Genomic DNA, 20,070 nt, shown 5'->3' on the forward strand with positions numbered 1-20,070 from the left:
TAATACTGGATAACAAATTCAGTTCCGAAGGAAATAAAAAAAGTGAAATGAAACTCAAGTTGGGAAAGTTTTAGGCTGGTGATGTTGCAGGTATCATAACTTCGAACAGTTGGCCAATTGCATAATCAACTAAGACGAACCAGGTAATATGTATACAAAATTATTAAAAAACGTGTTCTGTGAAACGCATCGAGGGATCAACCATCAAATACTGCATTGCCAGCATTGAAAAGTTTGTTTAGTTGATTATCATTTTTCAAACTAATTTCGGTCGATCGTTCTGTCTTTGATACCCGTGATCTTTCATTTTGACATTTAAGAATCGCCAAAAGTTGTCGTTTTGTTTGACGTCAATTAGGCCTGTATAGCCCACTCCACATATTCATCGAAGTCACAGTTACCATATTTAGTCTTATGAACACCCTTCTGCTTCATTAAAAGGCTAGGCGTTAATGACTTCATTCGACCGTTTACAGGAAAAAATGTGAAAAGGTAGGGCCTGACAAGAACGTAGCCATTATTTACTTACCAATTGTATCATTTGGAATATGAGAATTTCACAGCATACACTTACTACAATGATCTTATTGAATTGTTTGTGAATGTTGTCTAAATAGGAAATGAAGTTTGACAAGCTTTCTTTTTCAGTGAAATTTGTGATACTTAATTTGGTGTATGAATATGCCTAGTTAACTTGACCAATATGTGCTCACTCCATAAGGTGGCGAAGAGTTAAAACTAGAGTATCAATGGTGCTCTTTCAGCTGCATTGCTAATGTGGTTTATATTCTCTTATATTTAGGGTGTGTATTCTCTATTTAGCGTTACCAAATATCAAGTCTGACAACCCTTCCAGCCAAAATGGAATAAGCTATTTCGCTATTCCATCAATTATCAGACTGTTCCATCAAACTATAAAAGGTCCATTGCATGACTTTTTTTTAAATGGGGAAAAAAGAACTGTCAAAATGTAAATATAAGAAATATTTTTCAATTTTGTTGTTTACTGTTGTGTTTTATTCTCCTGCTTTTGTTTTAACAGATATGTCATCATATAATGCATGTCATTTAAAATATTTTTTGTAAAAATGCAGTTCACACACCAGTAAACAACCCCAAAAAAAAGTTATTTCTTAAATTAATTAGTAATAGACTTCCACAAGTTCTGGAAGCATCCATATGAAATGTTAATTTATCTAAAGTTCTTATGTTGTAGGAAAGCCATGGGGCGTGGTAAATTAGGAAATGGAGATGTTGTGTCAGAACCAGAATACCACCAACCAGTTGGGATCTATGGATGGAGAAAGCGATGTCTTTATAGCTTTATCCTCTTTCTGATGATCATAACAGTGATAAACCTGGCACTCCTTATTTGGATCTTAAGAGTGCTGAACTTCTCAGTGGTATGAACAGTTTTTTTTTTTTTTTTTAAGATACACCCTACCCAGTAAATAATTTTAACACACCTTGTGAACTGTTTTACTTTCTGCATGCAGTCATGTTATTAAAGTACTAGTGTATTTTCCTTCCATAAATTGAAGTGTTTATTCGGAAAAAGTTCTCTGCTTGTTATTAGCCCACCATCATCATGGTGGGGTTATCAAATAGTGCTATGTCCATGGTCTGTCGTCTGTCTGTTATTTTTTTATTGCTATTTCTTTAGAAATACTGGATAGATCTTTCTAAAATTTCATATGTAGGTTCCCCTTGTTTAAAATTTGTGCCCGTTTGCCTGATCAGAAAAACAAAATGGCAGACTGGCACCATCTTTTATTTTGATAACGAAAGTTTGTTGTCGTAATACCTTGAGAAGTACTGGATATGATTTCTCAAATGTCATGTAGGTTCCTCTTTTTCCATTGTTGTGCCTATTTGATTTTGGGACTGATAAAGAAAAATGGCAGAGAGACAGACATTTTGGATTTCAACAATGAAAGTTTGTTATCACTGTTTTGTGAGTAGTCCGGAATGGATCTCTTTCTAGTTTCATGTGTAAGTTCCCCTTGTCCCAAGTTGTACACATTTGATTTTGGGACTGATCAGAAAAAATCAAATGGCAGACAGGCAACAATCTTTGGATTTGGCTGTTAAAGATTATAATTGCTATTTCCTCAGAAAGATTTTGTGTAAGTAAGAGCCAAAAAAAAGAGGAAAGAACAAAAAAGAAGGGAAAAGATCCAACTTTAAAAGAACAAATAAAGATCAAACAATGGGTGGGCTCCAAGATCCCCTTGGAATTTCTTGTTTTATTTGATATGTAGTTAACCGGTACATCTTTCTACAGTTAGAGATCCCAGGTCTGGTAATCTGGTACAGTTCACTTAGTTACAGGTCTACAGAACCATATATATTATGTTTTTTATGACATTTAAGAACGTAAACTTCGTCTGAGGTCAAATTCAGTCAACTAACAAAAACAGAAGATTCAGATTAAACATCACCATCAGTTTTTTATAACTTTTAACAGCATACTCAGTTTGGGTTACTTCATGAATTTAAGTTGGTTAAGGTTTGAATTAAACAAGAAATCAACTGAAAAATGGTCATTGTCTTCAGGTTAAATTTTAATGTGGCTTCTATCTTTAATTTCTCCCAAAATGCAAGCTGTTTGCTGATACTGGGATATAACTCAGGCTTAAGGTGTTAAGGTGAGCCTTTGTAATTGTTTGATATTACCACATGTTTTCTTGTTTTAAATATGTCTAGATGCATCACTAAGTTGAAGTTAGTTGTACAGATATTATACATTATTTCAGGATGGAATGGGAAAGATGAGAATAACGGAAGATGGTATCTTGATGGAAGGTGAAGCTGAGTTTGTGAAGTCCCTATATACCTCAAACATACAGGCACAACTTAAGGTAACGTGAATCAGTTTTGTGTTGATATTATGTCTGATAAAAGACCTAAGTGAGACTGAGTTTGTGAAGTCCCTGTATACTTCAAACATACAGGTACGACTAAAGATAATGTGAATCAGTTTTGTGGTTATATTTTCTTTTTTAGAATATATTTATGAAAGTTGAGAAATTGTTGTTAGTTGTGATGTAAACAGTGACCCTCTTTATCTGGTTGTAAAACCACCTATACAGATTGCTGTTCAGTGAAATCATGAACTGATACTATAATAAGCCCACCACCTGACTGTAATAAGCCCACCACCTGACTTGAATGAGAAGTAATTTGTTGGTCTCCTTGGTTTATTGTGGGTTAAATATGGTATTCCTAAAAATCAAATATTACGATATTTTCTCTGATATTTCATTAGGTGTTTAATTTGTAATAATTCATTTGCAGGACAAACCACTCTTTGTTGAATCCAGTCGAGACATTGTCATGCATGCAAGAGATGGTGATGGTAATGTTGCTAGCACCATGGCATTAGGTAAGAAGAATTGTTCTTGTGTACTAGGTGAGTTACTTCCCTTGTATGTATGAAGGAGGGACTTTTATGTTCTTGTCTCCATTTAAACCTTATCAGTACCAGTCTAAAAAGAATGGTGACATCTTTGATAGGTCTTTCCCAATTTTCCCCCTTACCTAAACATGGTACACAGGATTATGACGAGTGCTATCATTACCAAAGACTTCCTTGAGATTAAAAGTATACTTTGATGTTATAACCAGTTTCAAGGTGTGTATAACCTTGTGTGTAAAGGCATTAAATCTAGACTAGAGTATCTATGCCACCTCAGATGAAGAATGGAGGTGGATGGCTCCATGCTCTCTACTAGTGACAGTTTGTGTTTCTCAAAAAGCTAAAATTGACCAGTATATGTTAATACAGTTGTGTCCTTGGGCAAGACACTTTACCTTAGTTAATGTGGATGGCGTGCAGCTGGGCTCCCATATGTTGCTTAATTACGGGGCTACCATTTGCTTTGAGGAGACCCCAACTTTAATGATCCTAGCTGTTCAGTGGGTGATAAACCAACAAACAAAAGTTTCTATGGATCCATAAAACTCCAGCTTCGGACATCACTGCTGAGTTGATGTTTTGGGATCACTTTACAAATGGTACTTACTATAAACAGAAAACCATTGTTCTATACAAGTTATTAGGCGGAGTTGTTATGAATGTATTATAACACAAGGCTTCTTTATTAAAAGTGATTGCATCAAATCAAATGACATTTTAAATATGAAATAAATTTCTGCATTTTTTCTGAAGGTTCTCATCGGCCCACTCCTTTCAGCTATATATAAGTGAAACCTTGATTAAGTTTGCTATTACCTGTGTATGTCATTAAAATTATATATTACATTAGTAAGTTCTGGAAATGAATATTCTAAATTTGCCTATCTGACCATTTTTCTAATCTTTTGTCCATACATAAGGTTTTGGGAGAATTTTTTTTCAAAAGACACACAATACAATACAACCAAACCATGACTGTTTCATTCTCCAAGGACTTGTCAGTGATGCTATGGACCTTAATTTTGAAACTAAAGTTGACTTTTAGATAATAAAAGAATATCTGTATCATCTGACCCTACACATATTTTACATTTATAAATTGTTTGTAGTCATAATGGCTAAAGCTTTACTGTGTTGCTTGCAATAACATCAAATTAAGTTTCTTAAACTTTAATTGGTTTTGCAGGCAACAGAACTTTGGAGGCCCAGTGTGACAGTTTTGAGGTGAAAGACAAGAACGGAAACATACGGTTCAGGGTGAACAATAGAGAAGTTAGCATGGAGGTAGATGAAGTTAAATATACAGGTAAACTTACAGGTTTTACCATGTTTTTAGATTGTATTTAGTTAAAGGGAAAGTGAGTTTATGCAATTGCATGGCTTCCAGTGTCCCTCCAACATCAACATTTCATTTTAACCAACTTCTTGCCAATAGCAAACATATCCAGGGTAATGCTATTGAACCAGTAGCATTCTGGGATAAAGTTAATCCAAATAAGTTAGTTAAGGGTCAAATGCCCTAAATATCTAAACAATTTGTTATCAACAACCAAGAGGCCTAGGGTACTGCTATTAGGCTTGTAGCATGATGGAGGCAACAACTTCTAAACAAAGCAAAGTGACATAGAAATTTGATAATACCTTCATTTGAAGGTGTGCAATATTGTTTGAAAAAAAAAACAACACAACTTTGACCTCCTGTCAAAACTCAGGTCCCTGATTTAGGTCACAATTGTAAATTGTGTTTGTATACATCATTGAGTCAAAGATAATTAGTGATGTTGGCCCTTTGGACCTCTTGTTTATTAATACATTTTGGTTTTGTCAGTTGTTTTTAGAAAAGGATTTTAAGTCAGCAATAAATTGTGTATCAAAGTCGCTTGCTGTTTTGAAAGAAAAAAGTTGAACTCTTAGCTAATATTTGTGAATTATCACCACAATGTTTTGTGATGTGATGGAATTAGTGATTTTTTTATTCTTGAAGCGTACACCTTGTAATTCCATCAGAATAAATATAAACCTATGTACAAGGATTGTTATCTTCCCCTTGTCATATTTCAGGATCTTCAAAGCTGGTGTTTGAAGGATCAGTTGCCACACCCACTTTGAGAAGTCCTCCCTCTGATCCACTCAAGTAAGATCATTTGAATTTTTGTTAATTTTGAATTTGTGTATACAGTGTGATAATCTTACATGCATATAACAGGACTAAATCCTTCATAAATTCTAAATATTGTATCAATATGGTATCTATATTACAGGACTGAGTCCTTCATAAATTCTAAATATTGTATCAATATGGAATCTATATTACAGGACTGAGTCCTTCATAAATTCTAAATATTGTATCAATATGGTATCTATATTACAGGACTGAGTCCTTCATAAATTCTAAATATTGTATCAATATGGTATCTATATAACAGGACTGAGTCCTTCATAAATTCTAAATATTGTATCAATATGGTATCTATATTACAGGACTGAGTCCTTCATAAATTCTAAATATTGTATCAATATGGTATCTATATTACAGGACTGAGTCCTTCATAAATTCTAAATATTGTATCAATATGGTACCTATATTACAGGACTGAGTCCCTGGTAACTTCTATACATTGTTTTAATTTTGTATCTATATTACAGAAATGAGCCCCGGTAACCTCTATGCATTTTATCAATCATGTATGTATATTACAGTATTGAATCCTTGGGAACATTTATACGAGTACATGGAGAGACTGGTGTGAATCTGAAGGCACCTGCTGGCAGTATGCTGATTAAAAGTTCAGATGACATCCTGTTAGAGTCGACTGATAATTCTGTAAGTGTTTTTGTCAGATTTCATGTTTACATAATGTACATCTTATTCAATGTTTCATAATTTGGTATCACTAGATGCAAGTGATTGTTAAACAGTGGTTTGTAATTCAACATGTCTTTAAAAGATCAAATAGGTCAGTTTATTGTACACACATTGATATCATTAGAGGGTCCTCATGATCAGTTCACAAATAAGTTGGAAAATAGTGCATACACTGTGTATGAAATGACCTGTGGTCCATACTTGGTGTCTGTAAAATTTCATACTGTACATACTATAATTCATACTCAGTGCTTGCAAAAGGTTCATTCTTTACACTCAGTGATTGAAAAAAGTTCATTCTGTACACTCAGTGATTGTAAAAGGTCATACTTTACACACAGTGTCTGGAAAATGTCATTCTGTACACTCAGTGTCTGGAAAATGTCATTCTGTACACTCAGTGTCTGGAAAATGTCATTCTGTACACTCAGTGTCTGTATGAGGTCATGCTGTAAAATGTTATACTTGTACACTCAGTTTCTGTCAAGTCATACTGTATACCCAGTATCTGTACAAGTCATACTATAATTTACACTCAGTATCTGCATAAGATTCATTCTGTACACTCAGTGTTTGTAAAAGATTCATTCTGTACACTCAGTGATTGTAAAAGGTTCATTCTGTACACTCAATGTGTGTATAAGGTCTTTCTGTACACTTAGTGGCAGTGAATGGTCATTCTGGTCACTCAGTGTGTGTATAAGGTCTTTCTGTACACTTAGTGGCAGTGAATGGTCATTCTGGTCACTCAGTGTGTGTATAAGGTCTTTCTGTACACTTAGTGGCAGTGAATGGTCATTCTAGTCACTCAGTGTGTGTATAAGGTCTTTCTGTACACTTAGTGGCAGTGAATGGTCATTCTAGTCACTCAGTGTGTGTATAAGGTCTTTCTGTACACTTAGTGGCAGTGAATGGTCATTCTAGTCACTCAGTGTATGTATAAGGTCTTTCTGTATACTTAGTGGCAGTGAATGGTCATTCTGGTCACTCAGTGTGTGTATAAGGTCTTTCTGTACACTTAGTGGCAGTGAATGGTCATTCTGGTCACTCAGTGTGTGTATAAGGTCTTTCTGTATAGTAAGTGGCAGTGAATGGTCATTCTGGTCACTCAGTGTGTGTATAAGGTCTTTCTGTACACTTATTGGCTTTGAATGGTCATTCTGGTGACTCAATGTGTGTATAAGGTCTTTCTGTACACTTAGTGGCAGTGAATGGTCATTCTAGTCACGCAGTGTATGTATAAGGTCTTTCTGTATACTTAGTGGCAGTGAATGGTCATTCTGGTCACTCAGTGTGTGTATAAGGTCTTTCTGTACACTTAATGGCAGTGAATGGTCATTCTGGTCACTCAGTGTGTGTATAAGGTCTTTCTGTATACTTAGTGGCAGTGAATGGTCATTCTGGTCACTCAGTGTGTGTATAAGGTCTTTCTGTACACTTAGTGGCAGTGAATGGTCATTCTGGTCACTCAGTGTGTGTATAAGGTCTTTCTGTACACTTAGTGGCAGTGAATGGTCATTCTGGTCACTCAGTGTGTGTATAAGGTCTTTCTGTACACTTAGTGGCAGTGAATGGTCATTCTGGTCACTCAGTGTGTGTATAAGGTCTTTCTGTACACTTAGTGGCAGTGAATGGTCATTCTGGTCACTCAGTGTGTGTATAAGGTCTTTCTGTACACTTAGTGGCAGTGAATGGTCATTCTGGTCACTCAGTGTGTGTATAAGGTCTTTCTGTACACTTAGTGGCAGTGAATGGTCATTCAGGTCACTCAGTGTGTGTATAAGGTCTTTCTGTACACTTAGTGGCAGTGAATGGTCATTCTGGTCACTCAGTGTGTGTATAAGGTCTTTCTGTATACTTAGTGGCAGTGAATGGTCATTCTAGTCACTCAGTGTGTGTATAAGGTCTTTCTGTACACTTAGTGGCAGTGAATGGTCATTCTGGTCACTCAGTGTGTGTATAAGGTCTTTCTGTATACTTAGTGGCAGTGAATGGTCATTCTGGTCACTCAGTGTGTGTATAAGGTCTTTCTGTACACTTAGTGGCAGTGAATGGTCATTCTGGTCACTCAGTGTGTGTATAAGGTCTTTCTGTATACTTAGTGGCAGTGAATGGTCATTCTGGTCACTCAGTGTGTGTATAAGGTCATATTGTACAATCAGAGTCTGTAAAAGATCATTCAGAACATTTATTTCTTGTCAAATGTCATTCTGTACACTTAGTGTCTGTATATGGTCCTTCTGTACACTCAGTGTCAATATAAGGTCTTGCTGTACACTCAGTGACTGTAAAAGGTCATTGTGGACACTCAGTGTCTGTATAAGGTCTTGCTGTACACTCAGTGACTGTAAAATGTCATTGTGGACACTCAGTGTCTGTATAAGGGCATTCTGTAAAAGGTCATATGGAACACTCATTGTCTGCTTGAATATTCTTACACACACACAAAGGTAGGTAATTAATTATTGATTCCTGTTAACTGGTAGGTAGGAGAGAGTAATTTATATTTCATTGGTTGTTAAGAAGGATTTCGGAGTTAATGTTAAGTGCACTATTATCTTTCCTTCAAAAAATTGTCAACATTAGAAAATATTAAACAATTCAAACCAGGTCATGAGGTCAGCTATAAGCACTTCCTAACTGATTTTATTGGAAAACTGGACTTGATATATAAGAGCACTGCAACTTTCTCTTGTTTCTCACTTTTGGCATTAGGTGAAAATTAAAACGTTGATCTAAGTTTAATGTTAAAGTTAAAATATGTGTTTTATGCTGTCCATGGAGAATAATTAATACTAGTAAAACTTAAGCAGTCTTGTGGGTGAACTTAAAAAAGAACCTGTGCAGATTTTTAAATGTAGCTTTTACAAGTGAAATGAAGAATTTGTTCGTAATTTCAGATCTATGTGCAGTCCCGTGATTTGTACCTGAAGAGTACCAAAGTAAGTGTACCAGCAGTGGGTCGACCCTATACAGGTAGTGTGTACCAGCTATGTATGTGTATGAGTGGACGTCTGTATCTGTCCGACCCTAGTGATGACTGCCAGGCTACAGACAATATCTGTCAGTAGTGACCACTCCATCAGCAAGAAGTAATTTTAACCACGTACAGTGACCATGCATTTTTTTTCAGTCGTCTTTTCCAAAGTTAAAGTGGTGAAAGAACAGTATTTTATAGAATCTTTACATTTTAACATTTATTTTGGTCAGTTGCTTTTTCTGTGTTTGACAACTACAATATCCATGTCCAAGTACTTGCCTGAAGTAGAGATTGTCAGTGATTGGTTTAGAATGGGGTCGAGAATATCTTGTTAATTAACTGTAGAATAAAAGTACAATACTTCACTGGTCACTTAATTGTAAGTATTGATAACGAACAGAATCTAGGTTTGTAATGTTATTTGATAAAGCAAAAGCCTATCATTGTATTTATCTTAAAAATGATTCAATAAAATACATGTACACATAAAGTCAAAATAGGTGAACATTGTATTAGTTAAGCAGGAATGTAAATAAGCATTTGAAAAAAAAATTCTTTTGAATATAAATGAGTCAGGTTTGTCATTGCAGCGTGCACCATTTTTCAAAACTGTTTTATTACCAAAGAAATAATCAAGTTTTTAGAGCATGCCAGGAACAACATTACACTCATTAGGATTATTGTTATCAAGAAGATACGACCAAATCAGTAAAGCCAGTACAGAGGAACAGAAATCCTGACAGAAAATGGATTACGTTGACCAGTAAAGTAGTTTAAAATTGGGTTTTGGAAATGATTAGTATGTTTTATTTATTTAATGATTGCCATTTTTAATATTAAAGTTATATGAATGATAATTTCCATACTCTCTACAATAGATAGGCAAGAATCATTCCAGTAGGGTTACTTCTGTAGTTAATGAATAAACCTTATGTATGAGTAATACCCATAAATTAGAAAAAAGGACCTAAAACACTTGGATGTTAATTTGAAAACATACACCAATATGTTGTGACATTGCCTTATATGGCATCAAGATATAATTGCATATGAAAATGTTTTACTAGCATCTAAACTTTGTACTTCTGAGAAAATGGATTGGTGAAAAATAGTTTTAAAAATCTGTTTGACATTTTTTTAAATGATCCCTTGAAAGAGTGTTCTACAAACTACAAATAACTTTAATGTTAAAAATCCACTTGAAAAAGTGTCACTTTAATTACTAGGAATTAATATTGCACCTATGATTAAATATATAGAAATGAAAGTATCCATAGCATATTTCCCTGACATTAAATATCTGCATTTTAGGAAAGTTGACAAATGTAACTTAAAGGATTACCTTATTGATATTACATGTTTATATTATACCTAGAGTGTTTTATAGATATATGGGTTATTACCAGGGAACTAGACAAGGAAATAGAATTACTTATATTGATGTATTTTAATCTGGAAAAGAATTACTGTTAGACATAAAGAACATCATATATACATGTACTCACCTTGTGAAAAAAGGTTTCAACAAATCCTTAAATTCATTTCAGTAAATTCTTTAGTTAATTCAAACTAATTTAACAGCAAAAAATCAAAGTTTTCAGGGAAAGATTGTTTTGGCACTTCATCATTTAAAAACATGACTGGGGTTCCTTTCTAGGATGATATTGTAGATTGTTAAGTATTGTGTATGTAGTCAATGTTCAGAGTTACACAACTGAACAGACAGATTATATTTTATTAAAGTTGTTTGTAATGCCATGTATATATTTAGATCTAGTCCTTTTGCTTTAAATGTTTGGTGTTATTTGTATATAATGTCTGTATTTATACGACTGTGACCAAAGATGGAGTTGTTGACTTGTTTACCACCATATCACACATACATATTATCATCTGTTTTACTTTGTCTATAGCCTGATTCTACTTTTATCAGTTCTCATCTTTTTAAATTGAATTTGATCATTTTCACATTTTTTGTTTCTTTTTCTCCACATTTTATATACATTCTTTGAAAGATATCATACTTATTATTATTCATATAACCTTTTTTCCCATTATACAATGTATCCATTATTTTCTGTAGATTTTGGTTAGGTAGTTGTACCATTGGTCAACAGTGATCTACCTGTCATTGAATGAAGATATATCTTTTCCATTTAAAGTGAATTCTGGTTGTAATTGTTTTATAAGAACTTTCCTGACATAATGTATTACATAATGAATAAATGAGGTTTCATTTATGTATGATGTACATGATAAGTACTGCAAATATATAACGAATCACCGTTTAGAGATACAGATAAAAAATACTTCCTATATATGGATCTGATCATACATAGGCCTGAAGTAACATTCTCCAGAGTCTGCCAGTCTTCATTTCATTATATAATACAGATTTACAATGCAAAATTGGTAGATAATGAGTAATAAGTAGGAGATCAGTGTGTTAGATAATGTCTTAAGAATGTGATCTGTGTGTTAGATAATGTCTTAAGAAATTGATCTGTGTGTTGTGATTTGTACAGATTTAACAGTAAAGGGAGAAAATCATGGTGGGCTTAATTTATTACTATATTGTAGTGCTATAGTACACATATAAAAGATCATTAAATTGAGAATATATAAACAGCTACTGAAATGAGATATTATAATGTCAAGAAATTGACATTTCAATTTTTTTTTCACTATTACCTACACAGGGGAAATCAAAATTATTAAAGGCGTCAGAAAGTTGGCATTGTCAGTTATTGAATGTTGAATATCAAAACAAGGTGGATGATTTTCTGGATTATGTGTACTTTAGATTATGAATATAATTGATGAGAAAATATATAATTTTGAACAGCTGGTTATTTTTATATGTATTTGAAATCATAGCATTGATGAAGATATTAAATAAACAAGAGTAGTTTTGTGTATGTTTAGTCCTACCATTACAGTATCGGCTTTGGATCTGAAGTGGATTTTTATAACTACCCATGTATTTTTTGTATTTGTTAACAACTTAGGGCATTGTACTGTGCAATTTTCTGTGTAAATATTTACATGGCTAAAGATCTATCTGTACAAAATGTAAAACACATGTCTCAAAGCATGCCATTAAGGGTAAATTGGTCACAGATCCAGGGTAGTACCAGATTTAGTGGTCCACATCAAGATGGTTTACCACAAGAAATTTTATATAATGTGTTATTTATGTTATTTGGTGATGGAAAAGATCAGATGTCTTCCTGGAAAGGATGGATACAGATTGATGCCAGAATATCTATAAGGCATCAGTACATTTGTATAAATATCATTAGAAATGTCTTAGAGAATTCAGGAGACAAGTGCCTTTTATTGTGTTAGGTGTTATAACTGTGCCAAAATTGTATATTATTGTCCCAAGTACAATAGATATTGATGATGTATTTATGTATTGAATGTCTGTCAGCCCTCTACTCATACAACAGTGTATGTACTGTATTAAGGTACTATCAAACCAATAAACTTGATAAGTCAGTGGTCTGGATGAGGAGAAATGTCAAAGCTATTAAAATTTGAATTGTTTCTAGGGTCGTATCCTAAGGGACTTGATTCCCAGTTCAGGGTAGGGACAGTATTTAATATTTCATGTTTCACTTCAGCGAGGCTTTCTGCTATAAGTGGTTTCAGAGCTGCCTTTAAGTCACTTTTCTCTTATCTCTTTTATTTAGCTGAATATTTATTTACTTAATACACAGAAATAATAACTTTGACAGTTTTGACCTTAACTGTTTTAGATGCATGCTTATATATGACTTTAAGAGTATTCACATTTCTGTTAGTGCTTATACCGAATTAAGTCATTCTCAAGGTGCTGCTAGTAGTCATTGAGTGTAAAATACAAAACCAAAAATTCATAGATATATAACTGACTTCACAAAGGATATCTTAAACAATTCAGAGATATATAACTGACTTCACAAAGGATATCTTAAACAATTCAGAGATATATAACTGACTACACAAAGGATATCTTAAACAATTCAGAGATATATAACTGACTACACAAAGGATATCTTAAACAATTCAGAGATATATAACTGACTTCACAAAGGATATCTTAAACAATTCAGAGATATATAACTGACTTCACAAAGGATATCTTAAACAATTCAGAGATATATAACTGACTACACAAAGGATGTCTTAGACAATGCAGAGATATATCACTGACTACACAAAGGATATCTCTAACAATTCAGAGATATATAACTGACTTCACAAAGGATATCTTAAACAATTCAGAGATATATAACTGACTTCAGAGATATATAACTGACTTCACAAAGGATATCGTAAACAATTCAGAGATATATAACTGACTACACAAAGGATATCTTAGACAATGCAGAGATATAACTGACTACACAAAGGATATCTTAAACAATTCAGAGATTAACTACTGACTACACAAAGGATGTCTTAAACAATTCAGAGATATATCACTGACTACACAAAGGATATCACAAACAATACAAAGACCTACATAGTGATTGAGTTTTGTTGTTTTTTAAGTGAATTTTTTGGTAAATACAAGATTTATTTATCTAAGATTTTTTAAAAGTCAGTCAGGATATCAGATGTTGGTAAAGCATGGTTATGTTGTATTGTAGTTCAAGGCTAGCACACTGAGTAAATCTCCAGAGCTGTGAAACAAAAGTCAACTCTGATAACACTGACTAACGGATTAGGTGTTACCACTTTATACATGTAATGTCCTTACCAGTATGTCATTTCATCAAGTTTTCACACTCAGCTGGTCGCAGTATTGATTTTTAATCAGTAATTGTGTTACGTATCCCAGAACAAAGATTTATGTACTTCTTTGTCAGACTGGATGGTTCTGATGATACAATTTAATCCTCTTTATCAACATGAAAGGTGTGTATACAGAAAATAAACAGTACAGACATCAGCAGTATAGTAGGATTTTAGAGTTTTTATTAAGTATATGAAGACTGATTATGCATCATGTTTTTTTTATCAGAAATTATCCGATGAATCAATTGTGCACTATAATACATGTAATACCAGGTACTTATGGAACTTACAGACATAAAAAAAATGGATGTTTGAGTCTCTAGTAGCTCATATATTGCCAGCATAGCCCATTTGGTTTGAATGACCTACATTCTTTGTCATGTTTATTGTAGTCAGGATTCTTTCACAGCATAATTTCCCAATATGCAGGTACTTAGACATGTTAAAAAGTATTGTTCTTGGACTTATACTAACTTAATTATTTAGATATTGGTTTTCATTTCCTTGACTCTTCCTCACTACTAGGTGTCTTACTGAAGAATGCCAGTGTCCTGGCTACATATAATTAACATATACTTATCTCAGCCTCTCTACTTTTATTTAACAGGAAATGGTTATATGGTATAACAATTTTTCATTGAAAAATACGGAAATGAACTTCTAACAACTTTTAGATAGACCCCATCTTTTTTTCCAGAGAAATTTGAATTTATAAGAATCATTGCTATCTCTTTGATAATGAAGAAATGGAGTAGGAAAATATTTAAAGCTCTTGGAGAGGTCAGATTCTGAGATTCAAATGGCAGGGAAAAGTTAGTACTAAGTGAGAGGAATTAAAGGGAGATTTTTATTTTTCTTTTTGTTTTTTTTTGCTATTACCAGGGTAGTCGTTGGTATCAAGTGAGAGCTAAAAGATAGATTTAGAGATATATTTCAGGATTACAATTTATTTCATGGATAAAAACACATTCAGTATGCCTTTTTATAACAGACACAGACTCTGTGTGGGTTTATACTACCAGGTATATATATATCAACCAATTTGAAGGAAGATCTTATTTTTTTATATTGTATAACTACCTCTGTCCATATGTAATAGGTGCTATGTGAAATACTCATAATTATGATATATCAAATGAGAATATACAGTGTTAATTCATTAAAGTTTTTATATCGGTACATTTTTGTTGCCTGATAACATGTTTCTAAGGAAGGACAATGAATTATGAAAAGTTAGTTTATGTATATATATATATCATATTAGTCTGAATTATTATGACATAGACATCAGTGGATTTCATATCATTCTTGAATTGATTCCAGAATACTGAAGACAAATACTATGCTATGATTAGCAATAGGGCTTTGTACATTTGTATGTGATTTTATTAACAAACACTTCCTACTGTAGTTGTTTAGATATCTTTTATTAAGTAATCGTTTGAATTTTGATATTATGGATAAACTTTAATTTTCACTAGTAAACTTTCTATACAATTTATGTTGTCATAAATTACATCCAGCAACAATGCTCTATCATCTCCTGATAATCTTGGTGAAAGTTTAAAATGACATGTACAAGGATAACATGATAGTAAGAAACCTATTATCAATAAACTTTAATATAACTTTCCATGTGTTGGATATTGTACCAACTACACAGCATGAGGGTTTTTTAATCTTGTGTTTGTGTGACATTACGTTTCTTCCAGTTGGTAACTACGTATGCTAATCAATATCCCTTAGTAACAGTTGTGCCATCTGTTGTCAGTACAGTGCTGCAGGTTTCCTGTGAAATTTAAGTCCTTTCTACGTGTTGACACTTAGTCAGTGTATTTAAGAGATAATAAGCTATAATGTTAAATGGTAGTATTATACGTGTATTTACAAATAGCTATGTTAGCAATAGACATGCTGTCTGAAGCAATTATAAGACACAACATCAAAGTCTGTAAATATATAATGAGGCATATTGATGGATCGCATAGTTTTATAACTCTGTATTTTTTAATTTTTTTTTCAATGTATTTAGAAAATAAAGCTGTTTTTGAAATGAATTGTATTTTTTCTGGCTTTTCAAATTTTCATTTTGGATCTACTGGTGTGAAATTGAGAAAAGAATTCTTGGATCAATATATGTGTATCACTTGTTCTAATTGAAGCCTTAGGGAAGGTGTTAATTGGTGTCGGGCCCAGTAATGGTTGTTAGCACCTGGACGATGTTGAGGACTTGGAGAAATTGATTTATCCAAGGTTTTTCATAGATCTTCAACAACCAACAGACAAAGCAGGTCAGTTAGGTATCTCAAAGAGACTTCTGTAGAGGCTGGAGAGAAAAGGGGGAAATTGTCATCTCAAGTTTATATTAACAGTCCATTGTTTTGTCTTTATTCATCTACATGCAAAATCATTTAAATGAACAAATGATGGTTAAAAACAATATTGTTTTTTTTTCTCCAATTGTAATAAAGCATAACATTCATTTCAGCTCTATTATATACTCCATAAGTTTGTTTAAAATGGCTGAATTGTTGGTTTAATAATATGCCCTATATCACAATGTATACACAGTGATGTGTTGATAGATTTCAGTAAATGTTTAAGTTAGGTTGAAGTTCAAGTTTATGGTTCCTATTACATGTCATGTAAATACATGTATGAAATGTACATGCTGAGTTTGGCTTACCATGTGAAATTGAGCCATGCTGTGATACCTGTCATCAGTTTTTTCTACATCTACGTAACCAAGGTAACTAAAGTGACGATATTGGGTCAGTAAACTGTGGGTATGAAGGTGGTTGTTTTTTTCACTCCTGTTCAATGACTTTTGCCTTCTTTCAAAGCCACAGTAATGAAAACTCAATAACCAAGAGCTTCAAGGTCAAGATATTTGGACAGTAAAATACTCCTATGTAGGAGTATAAAATTTTGAATCCAAATGATTCATGTGACTGATCCCAAATCAAAGGTTTATAAGTACAGGTATGCTAAACGCTTCTTACCAGGGATGTTAACCTGATCATTCTGAAACTTGAAGTCTTCGTGGTCACTGAAGTTTAAAAACAATTGAGCAATGACAGGCCCATGTGACCTTTTGTTAAATTTTCTCTGTGTTTAGCAGTAATTAGTAGCAGCAATATGATTGGTTGTGTTAAGATTTGTATCCTGTTTAGGGTCAAAGTTTCTGTTGGAACTGATTTACATTTCGTTGTTTTTGTCTCCAGGCTTTTTTTCCTGACATATCTTAAGTGAAATCTTCCATTAGACATTTGTGTCTCTATACCTTTAATTGTTTTATACTTTGATGGAAATACACCTGTAGTGTTAAAGTGCTGATGGTGACATTCACTCTTAATGAACTTTATATCTTTCATCTCAAGCTCTCTGACATAAATGGTTCCCTCGGGTGTTAGAGGATCTACTTGTACAAACTTAAAACTTCAATAGTTTAATACTGTAAATATCCTGATAAACACCTCCTTAATAAAATCATGTCTATGTGTTGAGGTACAAAATAGAGGTGTCGTAACAACTTTTCTAGTCATGGATATCTCAAGCTCAATGACATAAATGGTGTCCTCATGTGTTAGATGATCTACTTGTACAAACATAAAACTTCAATAATTTGATACTGTAAATATCTTGATGATATACCTCTTTAAAAACATCATGCCTCTGTGTCATAACAACTGTTCTAGTCATGGATATCTAATAATTATTTTTTTGTTATCTCTGGATAATTCCTGTTAAAAAATGATACGAAAATTTTTTTTGAGTAATACAATGTATATTGAAACATCATGGACAGTATAATACAATGTTCTGTGCTGCTGTACCTTATAACTACCCTGTTATCTGTGTTGTAACGCCTGTTGTATAGATTGTGTTACATATAAACACCTAACAGAGCTGTGGTTGGCTGTAGGTTCATATATGATGTAACAACTCAATATGTCAAACTTCCAGGTATTTAAGTTATTAATATTCACAACAGGGGCTTAATTTTGTGATTAACAGATCCTTACACGTTTCCTGCCTGGTGTAGTTCATGAAACTGGTCACAAAGTTATAATTTCTAAATCCTTAGAAACTTGTCTCTCATGTCTAAGAAAAAATGGAAATTTTCATCACATCCTATTTATTTTATTTTCATTAAAATAGATGAGATCATTTCATTTTTAAAACACATAGACAACTTCTCTATACCTGGTTATTCTTTATGAAATTACCATATGTAAACAGGATTAAGGAAGTACTGAAGGTGAAGACAAAAACTGTTCCAATAAAATCCTTTATTTTTTACTGAAAATCTAGTAAATATCAAATATCAGAAAGATATCTATGACATGTTCTCCATTATATTTGCAAAAGAATTTGGAAAGAGGGTTAATATGTTTGGACTTGTACATGAGAGTAGAAAAGTTTTATATTTTTTGTTTGTATCTTTTGTAATCCATTTATTCAGTTTACATACCCAACTTTGTAGGAACTTTTTATGTGTCGTGTACATCTTATGTTTTGTTAATTTTCATATTATTGTCTGTTTTACTGCATGTATTCATTTTAATTAGAAATAAATGTATTTGAACCCAGGTTCTGTTGTTTTGATTTTCTTTTCTTTAAAGTGTACTGTACTTATTTGAATTTCACGTTTGCCATACATTGGGCTAAAGAAAGGATACATGTGTTTCATCACTTTTGGAATCTTTGGCTTTTATGAGCTAGGCTGTACCAAGTGATCACCTTGTAAAATATTACCCAGAGGGTTGAGATAATTCTAACCATATCACATGGAAGAGATTGAGGCATGTATCTCTCTATCATGAAAGGTCTATAGAATGTATATCAAAAGTGATGATGTTATCCAATTACGGCATGCTTATGTCATATGAAGTGATAACACATTCTTTTCATGTGCGAGTTGCCTTTCAACCAGGGAAAGACATGTTTATTATTCCCTAGCAACACAGGAATGCACCTGTGAAACGTGGAAGAAAATTCAACATATGTCATATTTTCTAATTTGTGCGGTGAATTCTCCATTAAGTAATTCAGAAAGACGTGTAGCTACAACTGTCATCCCCAAGGAAGATAATACTTCTGTAGGTGTTCATCCTGAATAGTCAATAGTTTATTCAAAACTGAAGACACCACTAGGAAGTTTATCAAGACATCAATTAAGAAAGACTTCATTGTAGCTGAAGAGGTGCCTTCAGATTATTTCAGATACAAATGCAGCTAAGACAAGTTTGAAGGAAACTGGTGCAATGTCTTAATATTTTGCAACCCACAACGTTTTGACCAAGGCTGCAGTTTCTGCATGGCAATAATCTAGACAGAAAAACACCCAATTGCACATCATTGTGTTAATTGTGACATGTGTCAAGTTTTGTTGACATCAGCCTACAAGTCTGGGCCAGGTTATTTGGACAAAGATTTTTCAACATGGGTTCAGAAATCAAAAAGATTTAAGATTTAAAAAATTACCCCTAAATGCACATCATCTGGTAGTTATGATATCTATGAAGTTGCAATGAAATTGGCTAAGAGTCTTGGAGGCAGCATCAGATAAAGATTTGTGCAATTATTTCAGCAGAGGACATGAATCTATAAAAATGGGTAGCAATGACAAACCATTGATACTCAGATACTCTCTGTGGAAGGGTTGTCATGATGTGTGTAAACTGTCATCAACATCAGCTCTCAAGTTATGGAGATGTGTCTGGACAAGATTTGCAGAGACAGACAGATGAATGAATGAATTCAGGAAAATGATATCAGGTAAGATAAGATATTTATTGACATATTTGTTTAGATTGATATATGACTACTCGTAGACCAAGCTTCAATGATATAAGCAGCTTTCACAATGTTGAATATATGCAGACCCTGATACAAAGTAGGAGATAAGGTAAACAATCACAACAATGATTCTAACATGGGCCTTACACAACCTATATTCTTCTCAAGTGCCAGTTTACACAGAAACAGCCATAGAAAAAAGTCAGGAAGAAAGAAACT

The 20,070-nt window shown here is 33.3% G+C and overlaps 1 protein-coding gene across 1 annotated transcript; it reads left to right on the forward strand.

The window, feature by feature from the left end:
* Positions 1–78: 78 nt before the first annotated feature.
* On the forward strand, positions 79–9,355 carry LOC132560281 (zeta-sarcoglycan-like). Its single transcript, XM_060224943.1, is given in 8 exon segments — positions 79–143; positions 1,217–1,403; positions 2,757–2,861; positions 3,298–3,397; positions 4,578–4,724; positions 5,480–5,552; positions 6,119–6,242; positions 9,185–9,355. Coding segments are annotated over 7 exon segments (900 nt in total). The 5' UTR covers positions 79–143; positions 1,217–1,223.
* Positions 9,356–20,070: the final 10,715 nt, after the last annotated feature.

The sequence above is a fragment of the Ylistrum balloti genome, unplaced genomic scaffold, assembly GCF_031769215.1.
Source record: "Ylistrum balloti isolate Yb309-2 unplaced genomic scaffold, AGI_CSIRO_Ybal_v1 Utg371040, whole genome shotgun sequence".
Classification (NCBI taxonomy): Eukaryota; Metazoa; Mollusca; class Bivalvia; order Pectinida; family Pectinidae; genus Ylistrum; species Ylistrum balloti.